This window comes from Desmodus rotundus, chromosome 11 (assembly GCF_022682495.2).
Source record: "Desmodus rotundus isolate HL8 chromosome 11, HLdesRot8A.1, whole genome shotgun sequence".
Lineage (NCBI taxonomy): Eukaryota > Metazoa > Chordata > Mammalia > Chiroptera > Phyllostomidae > Desmodus > Desmodus rotundus.
In genome coordinates, this window is record NC_071397.1 from 61,372,862 (window position 1) to 61,388,010 (window position 15,149).

General features: G+C 45.2%; 1 protein-coding gene across 2 annotated transcripts in view; it reads left to right on the forward strand.

Moving 5' to 3' along the window:
* Positions 1 to 15,149, forward strand: part of FOXO3 (forkhead box O3) — a 109,978-nt gene continuing 94,829 nt past the window's right edge. Inside the window, exons 1-2 of one of the 2 annotated variants that reach the window (XM_053913848.1) lie at positions 1 to 99; positions 227 to 974. In XM_053913848.1, coding sequence (XP_053769823.1) covers positions 360 to 974 — 615 coding nt within the window. In that variant the 5' untranslated portion in view covers positions 1 to 99; positions 227 to 359. Of the gene's footprint in view, positions 975 to 15,149 lie in introns of both variants that reach the window. The other variant, XM_024551787.3, reaches the window with a different exon arrangement.

Consider the following 15,149-nt stretch of genomic DNA (forward strand, 5'->3'; position numbering starts at 1 on the left):
GCTGCCCCGTGCGAGCCCGTGGATTCGCCCGCGTCTCCCCGGCGGCCTGGCCAGGGGGCGGTGTCTGCTGCGCCAGGTTCGCGGGACGCACGTCTCCAGGTCTGCCTGATTCTGGGAGGCGGGCGCTGTGGGCTGGAGAAGCGGCGGCGGCGGGTGAGGACTCGCGGAGGGCGGCTTCAGTCCGGGATAACCAACTCCCCTTCTCTCTCCTCTGGTGCTTCCCCAGGCGGCGGCAGCGGCAGTAGCGGCGGCGGCGCCCCGGAGCTCTAGCCTTCTCGACGTCCCCGTCCCTCCCCCGCCGCACCCCGCCCGGGCAGAGAAGGGAGCACGAGAGCCCGAGCCGCGGGCGGGCGGTGAAGATGGCAGAGGCGCCGGCCTCCCCGGCCCCGCTCTCTCCGCTCGAAGTGGAGCTGGACCCGGAGTTCGAGCCTCAGAGCCGGCCGCGCTCCTGTACGTGGCCCCTGCAGAGGCCGGAGCTCCAGGGAAGCCCGGCCAAACCCTCGGGGGAGGCGGCCGCAGACTCCATGATCCCCGAGGAGGAGGACGATGAAGACGACGAGGACGGCGGCGGTAGGGCCAGCTCGGCCATGGCGATCGGCGGCGGTGGGGGCAGCACCCTCGGCGCCGGAATGCTGCTTGAGGACTCGGCCCGGCTGGCTCCCGGAGGGCAGGACCCGGGGTCAGGGCCAGCTCCCGCGGCGGGTGCGCTGAGCGGGGCCACGCAGACGCCCCTGCAGCCTCAGCAGTCGCTGCCACCGCCGCAGCCAGGGGCGGCTGGGGGCTCCGGGCAGCCGAGGAAATGCTCGTCGCGGCGGAACGCTTGGGGGAACCTGTCCTACGCCGACCTGATCACTCGCGCCATCGAGAGTTCCCCCGACAAACGGCTCACTCTGTCCCAGATCTACGAGTGGATGGTGCGCTGCGTGCCCTACTTCAAGGATAAGGGCGACAGCAACAGCTCTGCGGGCTGGAAGGTGCGTACCCACCTCGGGCGGGCGATGGGACCCGCCGGGCCTCCTGCGCAGTGGGAGACGCGCCTTCGATTCGTCGGAGCGCGCCTGTTCGCGCGGAGGGGACGGGTTGGCACAGAGCCTCCACTATTAGGGTTTGGGGGTTGTATATGATCCTTGAGGGGGTGCACTTGATACCTGGCACCTGGGGACGGCTGCGGAGGGACGGCGGGGGAAAAGGAGGCTCCTTGGGAAGTTTCAGGCCTGATCAGGTTCGCAGAGGGGGCTAGGGACTACGGCAGGGGAAGGACAGACGGACGGATGGACAGGAGTGCATTTGCTGGATTTCAGGGACATCGCAGAGCAGGTAGGTCCGCTGCCAACTTCGGAGTAGAATTCACCGTAGTGGCAGTGTGTCGAGGGCGCTGCGGGTGGAGTGAGGGACGTGGGATTGTTTGGGACTTGGCAAGGGGAGGAGGAGTCGGATTTGTGTTTTCCAGGAGCATGGTGTGTTGTCACTAGCTGGATGAGACCCTTGGGTCCAACTTTCGGGCTGGTGGGTGTTAACTCCCACAGGCATAAAGATATCATTAGAAAAATCAGTGGTTGCAAACCTTTTCTTGGTCGCCTCTCTTTTGACATTATTATTTCTCAGAGGTGTTTCCTTAGTAAATCTGCTTCAGTGGCCTCTGAGATGTTCTGGGGCCTGGAACGGCTGGCTCTGCCACCTCTACGCGCCTGCCCCGCACCTGCTGCTCCTACTGAGGCTTGGACTCAGGCGTTGTTTGAGGTGGGGTCCAGATGTGGAGGACTGGAGACCTGGTGCCTCACCGAGGCCTTTGGGAGGGAGGTTTGGGGGCAGGGCTTGGCTGTAATGGTTTCTATCAATAAGCGAACCTGAAGAGAGGCTCTCTACTGTTCCTTTTCAGCCTCTTGGGGGCACTGGACACGTGGTAGGGAGAGAGGTGTGGAAAGGCCTATGATGTAATGACTTCCTGCAGTTGGGCATCCAAAGAGATTAGCTCTTGTGCCCCTGCTGATACCCAGCTGCGTTGCTCCTCCTGGCCCTGTCCCCCAAGATATCAGTGTGTCAGTACCAGGCAAAAGAGAGTCCTGCAGTTGGAGATAGAAATTGCTTATCACTTGCTTCTATTTGCAGTTAGCTTTTTTTTTTTTAATTAAAGAGGTAGTTTCTTCCTCCTTTTATCTCTTCCTTTATTGTTTAGTGGAGCTCTGTATCTTTCTGGGTTCCAGTAGGTGTGTAAAATAAGAAAAGTTTGACCTTAGTGGAGAACTGAAGCATGAGGGAGGAGACCGTATATGAAAAGCTAAAGAATTTAGTGTATTGGCTTAATATGCTTAAAAATAAGTGCCTTAAAAAAAATTACAGCCAGAATTGCAGAGGCCTTATTTCAATTTCTGCCTTGTTTAGATTAAACAAATTTTAAAAGCAAAGTGTTTGCTTTGATATCATTCCACAAATCTGCTTCATTTCCTTTGACAAATGCTGACATTATGAATGTTACATTTGATTTAATTTTATTGCTTTGCAAAGGAATGACAGTTGTGTGAGATGAGAGGTCTTTACAGAAAGGCTGAGTTCTGTTTCAGAGCAGTACTAATGTGATAGCTTTTAGAACTGAGTTTCCAAGTGGATAGCAAGGGTTAATCTCAGTACACAGTGTCAGGAAGGCTTGAGTGTACAGGCTCTAAGAATATAGATTTGGAGATTTGGAGTATTGTTCAAATTCCTCACACCTGAAATTTAGTCCTGCATGTTCTGACTTTGGTGCACAGACTCTGTTAAAGTTAGCAACTTTCAACTTACTTGAAAAAGTTAATGTAGGAAGGGCTTTCACCTCCCCTATGATTTTTAAGATTACCAAAGTAATTTAATTTCACAAACAGCATTTCTTGCTGTTGTGCCTGTAGTTACTAAGTTTAATAGCATTTTATTTTTTAAAAAAGATTTGTGTGAGAAGGTGGTATTACCAAAAGTAACCATGAGTTGAGATTGGACTAATTCTATTTTCACATAGCTTGCAGGATTTGCAATAGAGATTTGGGGCCTACTCATAAACTTTGTGGTTTTATGTCCTAAACATTTTTTGGTCTCAGTTTCTTTTTTCCTTCTCTGCTGTCTTCTCTTTAACCAAAATTTTATGAAATACTGTACATTGAAATTCTCAAGCCTTAATATGTTTACAGGGCATGCATTTAGTGATGTTTACTGTGAATTTTTATACAAATTCCATTTTTGAGTATTGTGTGACAACTAATTCTTGAAGATGATAGAGATATAATTTAGTTAAAGAGTTTTTGTAAGATGACCTTTCTCAAAAGATGCAGCCATGCAAAAACTTCCAAACCTTTGATGATGGAGAAGGCCCTTTGAAACTGGGGCTGGTTTCATATTCTGATTATGACTAACATCCAACCCTTTTTGTGCTTGTGGTTCAATGGAGACAGAAGAGGAGGAAAAGGGAAAGAGGTCAAGAGCTAATGGTGACCCACGTTCATGTGTCCAAGTTTCGGGAGTTGATTCCTATTATGATTAGTCATATTGGGAGCATACATGCACATTTAAACCACACTACTTTCATTCTGAGTTATGCATTCGGGTATTTAACCTCTAAAAATTGTCTAGAATTCAGGTTAATGTCTACTAGTCATGTGTACACTTAGTCACAGTATGCAGGGTCTAGGCCTTACTTCTTTTGTGGCTTTTTGAACCATTGCATTATGAGAGCCTATAACCAGAATTATCACCCTAAGATCATAGAATGAAAGAATTAGAAAAGAAGCCTTGGAGAATCAGAGTTGAGACTGGTGGTCTGAAGCCCTGGTTGCAGGTTGGAACCACCTGGGAACCTTTAAAAAATACTGCTACCCAGAGAATCTGATTTAATTGTGCTGATCTGTGGATTAGTGTTTGTAGTTTGGGGAGGGAGAGAGGGTTGCAGTTTCTTAGGTGACTCTAATGTACAGCCAGGATGAGATTTGCTGATGTAGTTCCACCCCCTTATTTTATAATGGTGAAGAACCTGATTGTTCAAGTCGATGGCTTTTCTAAAATCACACAGCTAATTAATACAGAGGTAATTAGTAGCCGCAGTTCTAGAGGTCTTTGTTCTTAATCACACTGTTTTCCTTTTTTAATTGATCTTTTAAAAAGGTTATTTACTAAGTAATGAGTAGCCTTAACATAAGTAGCAGTTGCTTTCCTGAAAAACATATTTGCTTCTCAATCTAAAAATGTCTCAGCTATTACTTCGGCATCAGAAAGACAGGCGAGTGTTGGTGGAGGCCGAGTGAGTGCGTCACGTTTGTGTCGCTGTCCAGTGCCAACAGGACCTGTGTTTGGGAACTATGGAGTGATAAATGTGGCAGAAAAAAGATAGCATTTTAACAAAAAGAGGAAGTTCCTGGTTACCTTAGGTTTGTCAGATACATACTGTACCAGGGAGAACAGTGATGGCTATCTTACAGGTTCCCTTACCTCAGGCATTAAAGTAGAAATGAATAATCAGATGTGGTTAAGAGGGGAAAAGGTTACATTTCCTTCGGTTCACATTAAGCTTAGTTGCAACTGCACCCATAACTAAACTGGTGAATTTTCTCAGTTCCTCCTGTCTTGGGCATACCTCTAGGACTCCAGAGTTTACCTTGTAAGGCCTGTTTATCACTTACTTTCCTACGCACACTCACACACCTGCATTTCCCATAGATCAGGGCACAGAGACATTGGGCACTCGCAAGTTTCTGTGGAGGTTGCCACAATTTCACAAATGTAGCGTACGCTCTGATGACTTCTGCTGCTGCTCGTACCGAGGGTAGTTCTTCAACAGACTGAGTCTGCCTTCACATGAGAATGTGCACTCTTGGAGCGTCTTCCCGAGGGGAGGGCTGACCTGGCACATAAAGCTTGTTTATGTGCCCACTGTTTTAGTTTTTTAGATTAATGCATCCATTTCCTTTTCAACATGCTGTATTTAAAAATGATATTTTCACTGCAACTTTTATGTTTAAAAAATTTATTTAAAATTTCAAAATGATAAAGTCATAGTAATTCCCTACTGGCTCATAATTTTGACCTCAGTCACCTTTGGAGTAACTCACCAAAGGGCCGGTTATGGTCATGTGTGAGGAATCTGTCTTCTGCTTGGCCCATGTTGCCAAAATGCTATTTTGTAATTTCCTTTGCAGTACTGTCATCGTCAGTGATTCTCAACTAACATACTTCCTCTTCCTACAGCAGTGGTGCACTAGGGGGACTGCTTTTCCTCTTTTCAAAGCTGTGTCATCGACCTATGAAGTGAAGAAATTGGCCCTTTAGACTTTGATCTTCGAGCCCCATGTAGCAGAGAGAGTCTTTCTTTAATAAAGAAGCTAAGTGTTTGTTTTGATATGTTTGTCTCCTTAGGAAATGAAACTATGCAGACTTATTTTTAGGAGATTTTAGGAGAGTTCTATTTTCAGAGAATGACACCATGCAGGAACATCTTGTAGTTAAACTTTGTAATACTCTACTTGTGATTCCTTCTTAAAACCTGCAAGATATTTTTATTTGGAAAATTAATAAAGAGGCCTTGCCCACTAAAAGGTCATTTACTTGCTCTGGAAAAGTTCAGCAGACTTCATCCCAAGATGTTGATTTAAAAATGCAAAGGTACGACTGTTTAGGCCCATGCATCTGGCGAGGCATCCCACTTACCCATTCCTGATACATCAGATTCTGGAGTCCCAGGGCTGGAGAGATGATGGGATTTATTTTGTTTTCATAACCACTCCATTTTGCCTGTAAGAAACAGACTTGATCCTGTTTTTGACTCCTCATTTTTCTCCTCACTTTTATTCTTGCACAACTCGAGGGGTTCTGAAGATCCATGTTGGCTTTTTGCTTCTTCAGGAAGCAACTTGGGATGACATACATACAGGTTGGTGTCAGCGGGCACTACATCTGGGGTACGTTGAGTGAGCACAAGACTGGGAAGAGAAAACCTTTTTCCCCATTTGCATCACATGCCATCTCATTCATTCAACAATATTTATGAAAGGCATACAGTGTGCAGGGTGTTCAGCTGGCCCCAGGGATCTAGATAGTAGCAAAGACAAATAAGGTTCCAGTTCACAGGAGTTCACATTCTGTTGAGGGAAGACAGAAAATAAATATGCAAATCTGTGCTGTGTGAACTTGTCATTATTGTCCATCCTCTTTGCCTATTTTCACATGTGTACTTCTGCTTTCCCTAGTGTTTCAGCTTTGCGAATGGCAAAGTGGGTGTTGAGCTCTGGCTTGGGGCTGGCCTTTAATTCTCTGCAGATTGTTTTCAGCTTGCTTTGAAGGTGCAAGGCCATTGTAACATGGCTGCTGTAGTTTGGGCCTGTTTGGGAGAAGCTGGGGCTTTCCCAGATCCACCCAGATTAGAGCACTCGGGTCGTGGACTGACCTGGGGTCCCCAGTTCTGTGTCCTGGGGCCTGGTTTAGGACTAGCCTCTGGAGTGGGTATGGAGCCTTGATGCAGACAACTCATCTGCATTGCTTCTTGCCTCTAGTTCAGAACTAAAGGAGGCCTTAGAGATCATCTATTTTACAGGTGAGGGAACAGAGTTAACTGTGTCCTCGTGAGCCCAGAGCACCACTCTTCTGTAATGTCTGCTGCTAACCACTGTGGTTTCACAGCTGTTCGTGTCAGTGCCTCTGTTGCTGCAAACTATTACTTCATTTGCTCTCCTCTGTGCCCCTCCCCCTCCGCTAGGGTGGCTCACACAAAGTAGCTGTGTTTCTCTTTTTGCATTCTCCATCAGCTCCTCAGCTCACCGCGCTGAAAAAGCCTTCTCTATCCACCCCACCCCACCCCACCCTACCCAGCCCATCCTTGACTCCTGTCTGTTTCTTTGGTCATTTTTCTGTGACTCCTGTGCATTCCCAAGTACAGTGTAAGAGCCTTGAGAGCGCGGAATGTGTCTACCAAATAAGCGTTTCTGGTACTTGGAGCTGCCTTTGGGTCACTGTATCCTCAGCCTACGAGGATAGCCTTGTTCTGGGGCTTGACACTGAAAGGGGATGATGTGACTCTTCATTCTCCTTGATTAGAACTCTTAGAAATTTTCCCTTCCTCCCATTTCTACTACAGTGTCTCCTAGGCTCCTTCTCCCCTCGCCGTATTGAATTTCTTCTTGGCCTAGTTTGGGAAGTTGGTGGTGTGGCTGTCCTTGTGGAGCATGGGCTTTGAGATTTACACTAAGGCCATGTGGTCTGGGTGGCAGCTTTGGTCTAGAACAGTTAGTCCTCCAGGGGAGAGAAGAGTCTGGGGTCCTCAGTGGAAGGATGGTGTTAAAGAAGAATTCTCTTCCCTGTTCCTGTCAGGGCTTGAGAAGATGGAGCCCTCTCAGGTTCATTATTATCGCTGATGGTAGTCAGGCTAATCCAGAATCTCTCTGGAGTCCCCTCGGCTCCTAGTTAACATCCATCACCCCACAGTAACAGGTTTGGGTGTGTGTATGTGTGTCTGTTTGTGATGAGAACTTCTAAGACTTACTCTCATAGCAACTTCCAGATATGTAAATACGGTGTCACTTAACTACAGTCTCCATGTTGTACATTATATTCCCATGACTTGTTTATTTTATAACTGGAATTTTGTACCTTCTGAAAAAGCTACCACTTAAAAAAGTTGCTGCTGTATGCCACATTCTTTATGCGTATTGCCACAGATCCTCACATCAGTCCTTTGGAATACTGTCTTGAATGCTTATCTTCCACGTGTGGCTGACTCTGGGCGACTGACAGCTAGCTCTCTGTGTATTGGTGGAGAAGTGGACTTGGGCCCAAGGTTTAGGCTCCTTCCCTTGATTTTTGCATGAACTAATAAAAACTGAGTCAGTGCTTGGGCTTTTAGTTGGGGAGCAGAGGGAGTGGCTCAGAATTCTTTCAGAAACCTGTTGGTTTGGGGATTGATTTCTGTTTGGTCACTGGCTTGTGTGATGGTGGTTTACTGTGGGTCAGATACAGAGTGTACTACTTAGAACTAATGGAGTGATACATTGTGTGTAGAAATCCTTTGGGTTAGACTCTTAGCTCTGAGACAGTCTGCCTTGGGAGAACAGGGTATCTCTGCTTCCATCGGCTTCAGGTAGGTAGATGGATGGAGACACCACCACCAAGAGAAATGGATTTCAGGGGAAAAAATTTACACGAAGTCCCTGGCAGAAGTTTGGCTGCCAGATCAGATCTCATAATTAAAGGCATTAAAAATATTTTGGAGGTGGTTGACTCTTTGCAATGCAGTTACTAGGGTTTAAAGGCAGGCTGCCAAGACAGAATCAAAAAATGTTGCATAATGTAAGTTGCTGGCTGGGTTAAAGTGTTTATTTCTATTGAAGAGTGTACTGCTTTTGTCTTCAAGGTAAAAATATGTATGAGTGGGACCTAAAATGATGGTTTTAATCGGCCATGGGAACGCAGAACCTTTGTACCCCAAGATAAACTGTGGCCAGGAGAATACTAATCTCATGTGTGTGTTGGAGAAAATTTCAGAACTCTCAGTTTCGTAGTACAGATAGGTGAGCAGTGTCTGGATCGTGTCCAGAAGAGAGACTGAAACCCTGTGATAAATGTGGAGCAGGCAGAGCGGCTCTGCCTGATAACTGAGTGTAGCTATGGTGTGGGGGAGGTGATGGGATTGGAGGAAGTGCAGCAGAAGGTGGCCATGGCCACAGTGGACTTTTAAAGGTACAAACCTGGGCATGAACCTGAAGTTTAAGGATGGCATAAAATTATACCCAGTATAGCTTGTGAGATGTCTCCTTGAAAACTCGTAGTACATTAGAAAAATCAAGTAGGTAGTTAACTCACATAATTCAAGTCTCAACTGATTTTTTTCCCCTAAGTTGTCGTTAACAATTGATTTTAAAAATGATACTTCTTTCATCATAAATTATCTAGATAACTGCCTTGGTTTCATATTTCATGTTCAGCTGAGTTATGTTTAAAGCCTCTTGCTCACCTCCCTCTCCTTTATCTCTTTTTTCATTTTTATTTTACTTATATATTTTAAAAACTCAGTATAATACTTTAATTAATGGTTTTGTAAAGGAAAATGCTTTCTCTCGATCTCTCCATTAGGACTTCTCATGCTAATAAATCCCTAAAAAGATATACCTGGTTTAAAACTCAGTGTTGCTGCAGCTCTTCCAGAGTTTTTGCCTTATGCAAGAGCTGTCATGGGGCTTCCTTCCCGCCCCCCTTTCCGCACGGAGGGCTTGTTAATCTAACACTTGGTCCACTTGTGACTTAGTCTGTATTGGGTTCCACCCCACCCTGACCCCGCCTCCTGTGGGCAAAAAACCGAGAAGGGCCGTATGGTTCCGTGAACAGATTAATTTGCCATGTATGAATATATCTATCATTCAAATAAATAATGGCCTGTGGACTAAAATTGGAACCCTGAGCCCAAGCATTCTTATGAATTTCTTTAAAAGAATAACGATCAGTTAGATTCAGCATGTCATTCGTGTAACCCTGAGAAGCTTGGAATGAGCTCTGAAAATGTTGTAAGCCTGATTATTTTAAAGTTATCTTTGCACTGATAACCAGTGTGAGTGTGCTTGCTTTGGCACACTTGGGCTCCGAAGCTCCTGATAGATAACTTCCTAGGTGAGCTAGTATACTTTTCTTGAAATTGGTGGCCTAGATCAGGCTTTCTATCTCCAATCCTGTCCAATGCAGATAAGCTTACCTTTTCTTTGAATAGATGCATGTCCTCTGCTGAACTGAATTATCTGAATCAGTCCTATTTCATGTCCCCTGTTTCCATAAAGATCCTTATTTCAGGCTGAAAGTCTGGGTCATTTGGGCCACATTTTAGGCTTCACCACTTTTTACCTTCATGTCAGTTGCTAAGGTGAAATTTGGCACTTGACTGTAAGCACCATTGAGTAAGTATATTTATTCCTGTAGTCTTAAAAATCAGGAAGTGCTTTGAGCCAGTTTGTGGGCAGTTAGTACTGAATAAGTGAAGAACCATGTGTTAGGAAAGCTAACTTGTGCTAGTGAAAACTAATGTCTTCTAAATGAATTTTAAAGTAATTATTTGACAAATGAATGCTTTTATTAAAAAATTATCACTTTTAAGATATAGATTTATCCAGTTTAGTTTTCTAATCAAATAAAAACTTTGAATTATTTTGAACTATTAACGAAATGGAAATACATGTGGATTTTTTTTCCTGGGCTCCCAGTTGTTTATATGAGCAGAGATAATTTCACCTGATGTCTGTGTTACCTGCCCTGAGATTCCCCGGTCTGTTTTGTGTTCATCATTCTGACTTAAACAGGATCATAAGGCTTTCAAACATTTATCCCAGCTTGTTACTTCATGCATCTGTGCTACTGAAGAAGGAAGAGAAGAAAATAACACTATCTTGATTTTATCATCTGCATCACGTGATCTTACAGCTTTGAAAACTCAGTTGTCAGTGTGGTTACTGGGAGGATAGTTTCAATTACCAAGTGCTCTGCAAATTACTTCTCTAGGCTCTTTCCTCTTGCCTTCCCTTTAAAGAAAAAAAAATTTTGCTAAGGGACACATTTTATTGTCTTTTCTGATACATGATTTCAAAGTCGAACCTTGAGATGATTTGTTTGTGAGAAGTTACAGCTCTTTGCCTCAAGTTCCTAGTTATTAACTCTTCTGGAAAAAAACAAAACAAAACAGTACATTGTGTTGAAAGAGTTTCCTGATAGGTCTTTGGTCTGCTACCAGGTCTTTGGCAAATGAAGGCACTTCCTTGATCACCTAGTCATTTCTGATTTTGAACCCAAGACTTTTTTTCTCAAATACTTAATTTATTTATTTCTAGAGAGAGGGGAAGGGAGGGGAAAAAAAGGGAGAGAAACATCAGTGTGTGGTTGCTCCCTTACCTGCCCCCACTCTGGGATTCATGTCTCCTGACTGGGAATTGAACCAGCGATCCTTTGGTTTGCAGACCAGCACTCTGTCTACTGAGCCACACCAACCAGGGCTGAACCCAGGACTTCTGATGTTTGGTTGATCCTTAGATGGATCTCAGACTCTAATAAGAGTTTTAGTTTCTCTTGTCCTAGTCATTCCCAGCTGCTCTCCATTCTTTTCTCTTTCCTTTTATGTTTCCTAGACATTATCTAAAGAAGGCTTCTTCTCTCTTTCCCATCCACCTATTATCTCTCTGTGATTTTTCTCCTACATCAGTGGTTTTCAGAGTCACTGCATTTGAGAATTGCCCAGTGAGCTTTAAAAAACACAGGTGTCTAGGTCCCATCCTAGACCAGTTAGGGCAGAATCTCTAGGTATGGTGCCTGGGCATCTATATTCTTAAAGCTTCTATGTGATTACAATGTACAGTTAGGGTTGAGAACCATTGTCTTAGAAAAATGAGAGATTTTGGCTGTGGAAATTATCTACTATTTTTGTATTAATTTTTAGATGTATTTCCACACTCTCTTCCATGGGAAGATTACAAGGTGGAGTTTGGTCCCTAGAAGCTCCATATAAAAAGGAGCACTGTCAATTTGGGATCTAAAAGAACAGTTGGCTGTGGGTTCAATCCCCAGTCAGAAGAATCAACCAATTAATGCATAAATAAGTAGAACAAATCAATGTTTCCCTCTCCTTCTCCCTCCCTACTTCCCTCTGTCCCCTTCTCTGTCTCCCTCCTCCCCTCCTTCTCTCCCTTTCTCTCCAAAATCAGTAAATAAAAATTTAAAATAAAATAAGGAACAGTTGGCTTCTAGGACAAGGGCATCATTACTTAACAAACTGTGTTTATCTAGGATCTCCTCCTGTACTTCCTTTCCTATAAATGAATGTGTGGTGTTGTTTTTTAAAGTTTCCAACTCCCACTTGTTTTTCTAGTCTCCAGTGGACCCCAGTTAACTTATTTTGAAGTTTTCAGGAATTTGTAAGAAGAGATGGTGCTATTCAAGTCATTGCATAAGACTTCAAAACTGAGACACGTAAACTTACTATCTCTTCTTTGTGCAGTCTGCTCTGGGTCTACCATAGTGTGTTGCATTAAGCTCATGCTTCTCTAAGTGTGGTCTCCAGATCAGCAGTGTCAGCATTGCCTGGGAACATCCAACAATCTGTTGGGAATGCGGATTCTCGGCCCACCCCAGACAAACTGAATCAGAAACTCTGGGCTCAGCCATCTGTGCTGTAACAAGGCCTCCAGGTAATTCTACTGCAAGTTGAAGTTCAAGAAGCACTGCTTTCAGTCATTTGCTAAGTCTGGAATTCCCCTGGTGACAGCCTAGGAGTCAAAAATCAAAATTCTTATGCCATCTTGGCTTCAGAATTCTGACGAGAGTGGGCAAAGATGAACAGCCACGTTGTGGTGGTATCTGCTGAAACGTAACAGAGACCTAGCCCCCTGAGTGTTCTAGACTTCCCACAGATCCTTGTCGCTGTGTAGCTTTCTGTGCAGGGCAAGAGCACCGGCCTCCCTGCTGGGCAATGAAGGACCTGCTCAGGTGCACAGAGGACGCCACGTGTTTGTCCTCGTGCATATAGTGTGTTCAAGGATTTGTGTTTAGCTTGGCTTCTTTTTGTTTTCTGATCTTTTCCCCTCACTTGTTTGTTTTGGTCTTTGGAAAATATTCCTAGTTTCAGACCAGCACCAGACAGGGCAGTAGTTGCACTGACTCATCCACAGACGGACGTGGGACGTGTGGGAGAAAGATAAGATTAAAATGTGCTGGGTGTAATCGGTGTGAGAGGGTGAGTGAAGTGGAGGGGAAAGTGATGCAGCTCTTGAGATGAGGTCAGAGGCGAGGCCGTGGTGAGGAGATGCATCCATCTTGGCACAGGCTCCTAAAAGGCACAAGGCCTCTCCCATCACAAGGTGAAGCCAGGTGAAGATCAGAATGAGTGATCGCTGCTTGTTGGTACCATTGGATTCTGTAGTCCATTAAGCAGGGCCTCATGATCAGCCGTATCAAACATAGCTGATGGCTTCAGGCATATAAATAGTGCAGAGAACAGGGGGTTGGCAAGGCCTTGGAAGTTCATTTCAGGACCTCTTAGCAGCTGCTTCAGAATGTTGCCTGAGATTCATAGATACTCTTATATCTGACACCTTAAAAAACAAACAAAAAACCCCAATTAATTTGTACTATAGACTCTTCTGCTGTTAGTAGCATTATGTTTTCCTACATGAGGTCTTGTCCGAGGTGACTGGGTCTGGTGCTGTGTACAGAGGGGTTTCTCCATGGGAATGGGGAGGACAGGCAAATCGCTCTCCTCAGATTCACCGAGGTTCTTGAGAAGGATCAAGAAGGCAGGTCCAGGTGTTGAGACACCAGAGGGTTATTGCACTGCTGGGGTACGCTGCATTGGGAGACTTATGTCTGGGCCCAGAGTTTGGAGGAGAGACCTGCATCTCGTGCCACTAACACTGTACACAGCATTCAAAATTGGACACCAGGAGAGGACTGGGGACTGTTAAGATCAGAAGTCAGTCAGATGCAGCTGGTGGGAACTTGAAGTGCTTAGGACAATGGGATGCTTTGCACAGCTACTGCTGCTGACAGGTGAAATGTGTAAACACGTCAGTTCACTTCCATTTTGGTTTTCCAAAAGGATGGGCCACTGCTTATGTATTTGGGGGACACGGAGGGGAAGGTATCTTGGAAAACCTGGTATCTAGGATGCATTTCCAGGGGAGTAAAGTTCCTTAAGGAACAATGAGGCTCGTAAGAAAAAGCCTGCCTGGTAGCAGTCCAGAAGGCTTGGCTTCCAGCCTGAGGATCAGAGGGATCTGAGTCCTCGGCTCCTGTGGCCCAGATCTGAAGGTGGTGATGAGGGACGTCTCTCTGCTCACCTTCTTTGAAGATCCCCTCTAGGAGGCCATAGAGGAGGGCTTTGGTTTTGAGAAGAAGGACCCTGTGTCTCGACTTGTGCACAATGCTGAGTTGGGAAGCGGTGTAGTTGAAGTTGGAAGCTTTTATCCCCTCCCCACCAGAAGGGCAAAAGCCATCATTCTGTACTCTGCATTGATACAGATGGGTGGGATGTGTGTAGTCACAGCCTTTGGTTTGTTTACCCATCATGTTCATGGCCTTAACTAAAAGCTGCTGTTAATCCAACATTTATTATGTGCCTCAGACACTGCTGAGAGCTGTTATGGCTATTAGCTCTTTCTCTTTGCAGATGAGGAAACTGAGGTGCAGGGTGGTTGAGTGATTTAGCCAAGGCTGGACAGTTGGTAAGTGATAGAGGTGGGATAGCTGAATAGATATATCTCTACTTTGATGAAATAAACTCTAAAATTACTAATTTATTCAAGTTTTAGGAAATTTTGGTTTTATAATACTGCCTGAGACCTCACTAGGCTGTTCTATCACATATCTCATTTTGGTTTAAAAGAAAAGAAAGGAGGGGAGTTTGCATGATCTGTTAAAATTAAGACAGATGTGTTCTACTTGGCTTGTCACTCTTTCAAAACCCAGAAAGAACAGACTTGAGTGTTAGGTTGTGGACAAGCATTCACATTGAACACAAAAGGCTTTTAAGCCTTGCACTCCTGTGAAGTGTAATTATTCTTAGGATGGCCCTCTCCAAACTGCCTGTTTCCCCAGGCGACAAGGCAGATGTATGTTCCTGGGAAGGTGGCCCAGGCTCTATTTTGCAGATTCAGAAATGAGATAACAGGGATGCTCTCACTCTGAACTGCATCTAAACCTCCTGTGGTCCCTGCTTTTCCTCTCTCTTCCTCAGCCCTGTGCAAGTGGAATCGTCCTAATTGTGTACCATCTTTGGGTGAACAGCCATGTCATGCTTGCCCTGGTTTCAGAAGCCATAGGGTCACATAGGTCTTGCTTTCATTCTTTTCTTTGGATCGGCCTCACGTTTTGAGGCTCAGGACATTGTGTGCGATGGTTTCAGAAGGTGCGCTGGCATGAACAGGTGTTGAATGATGGAAGCATCGGGAGAAGGAGGCCAGGCTGTGGAGGATGTGGGTGATTGCTTGATTGGCAAAGAGGGATCTTGCAGTGTTGGATGGTGGCCCAGGAGAAATACCGGGCAGGAGCTGGAGGGTTGTGGTTGTGCGATCGTGAGGGAATGTCAGGGGCCATGGCTGGATTTAGGACGGTTGCACCATGATGTAATTCATTCAGAGAGCCTTATCAAATAACACATACGTACTTGCAGTTAAATG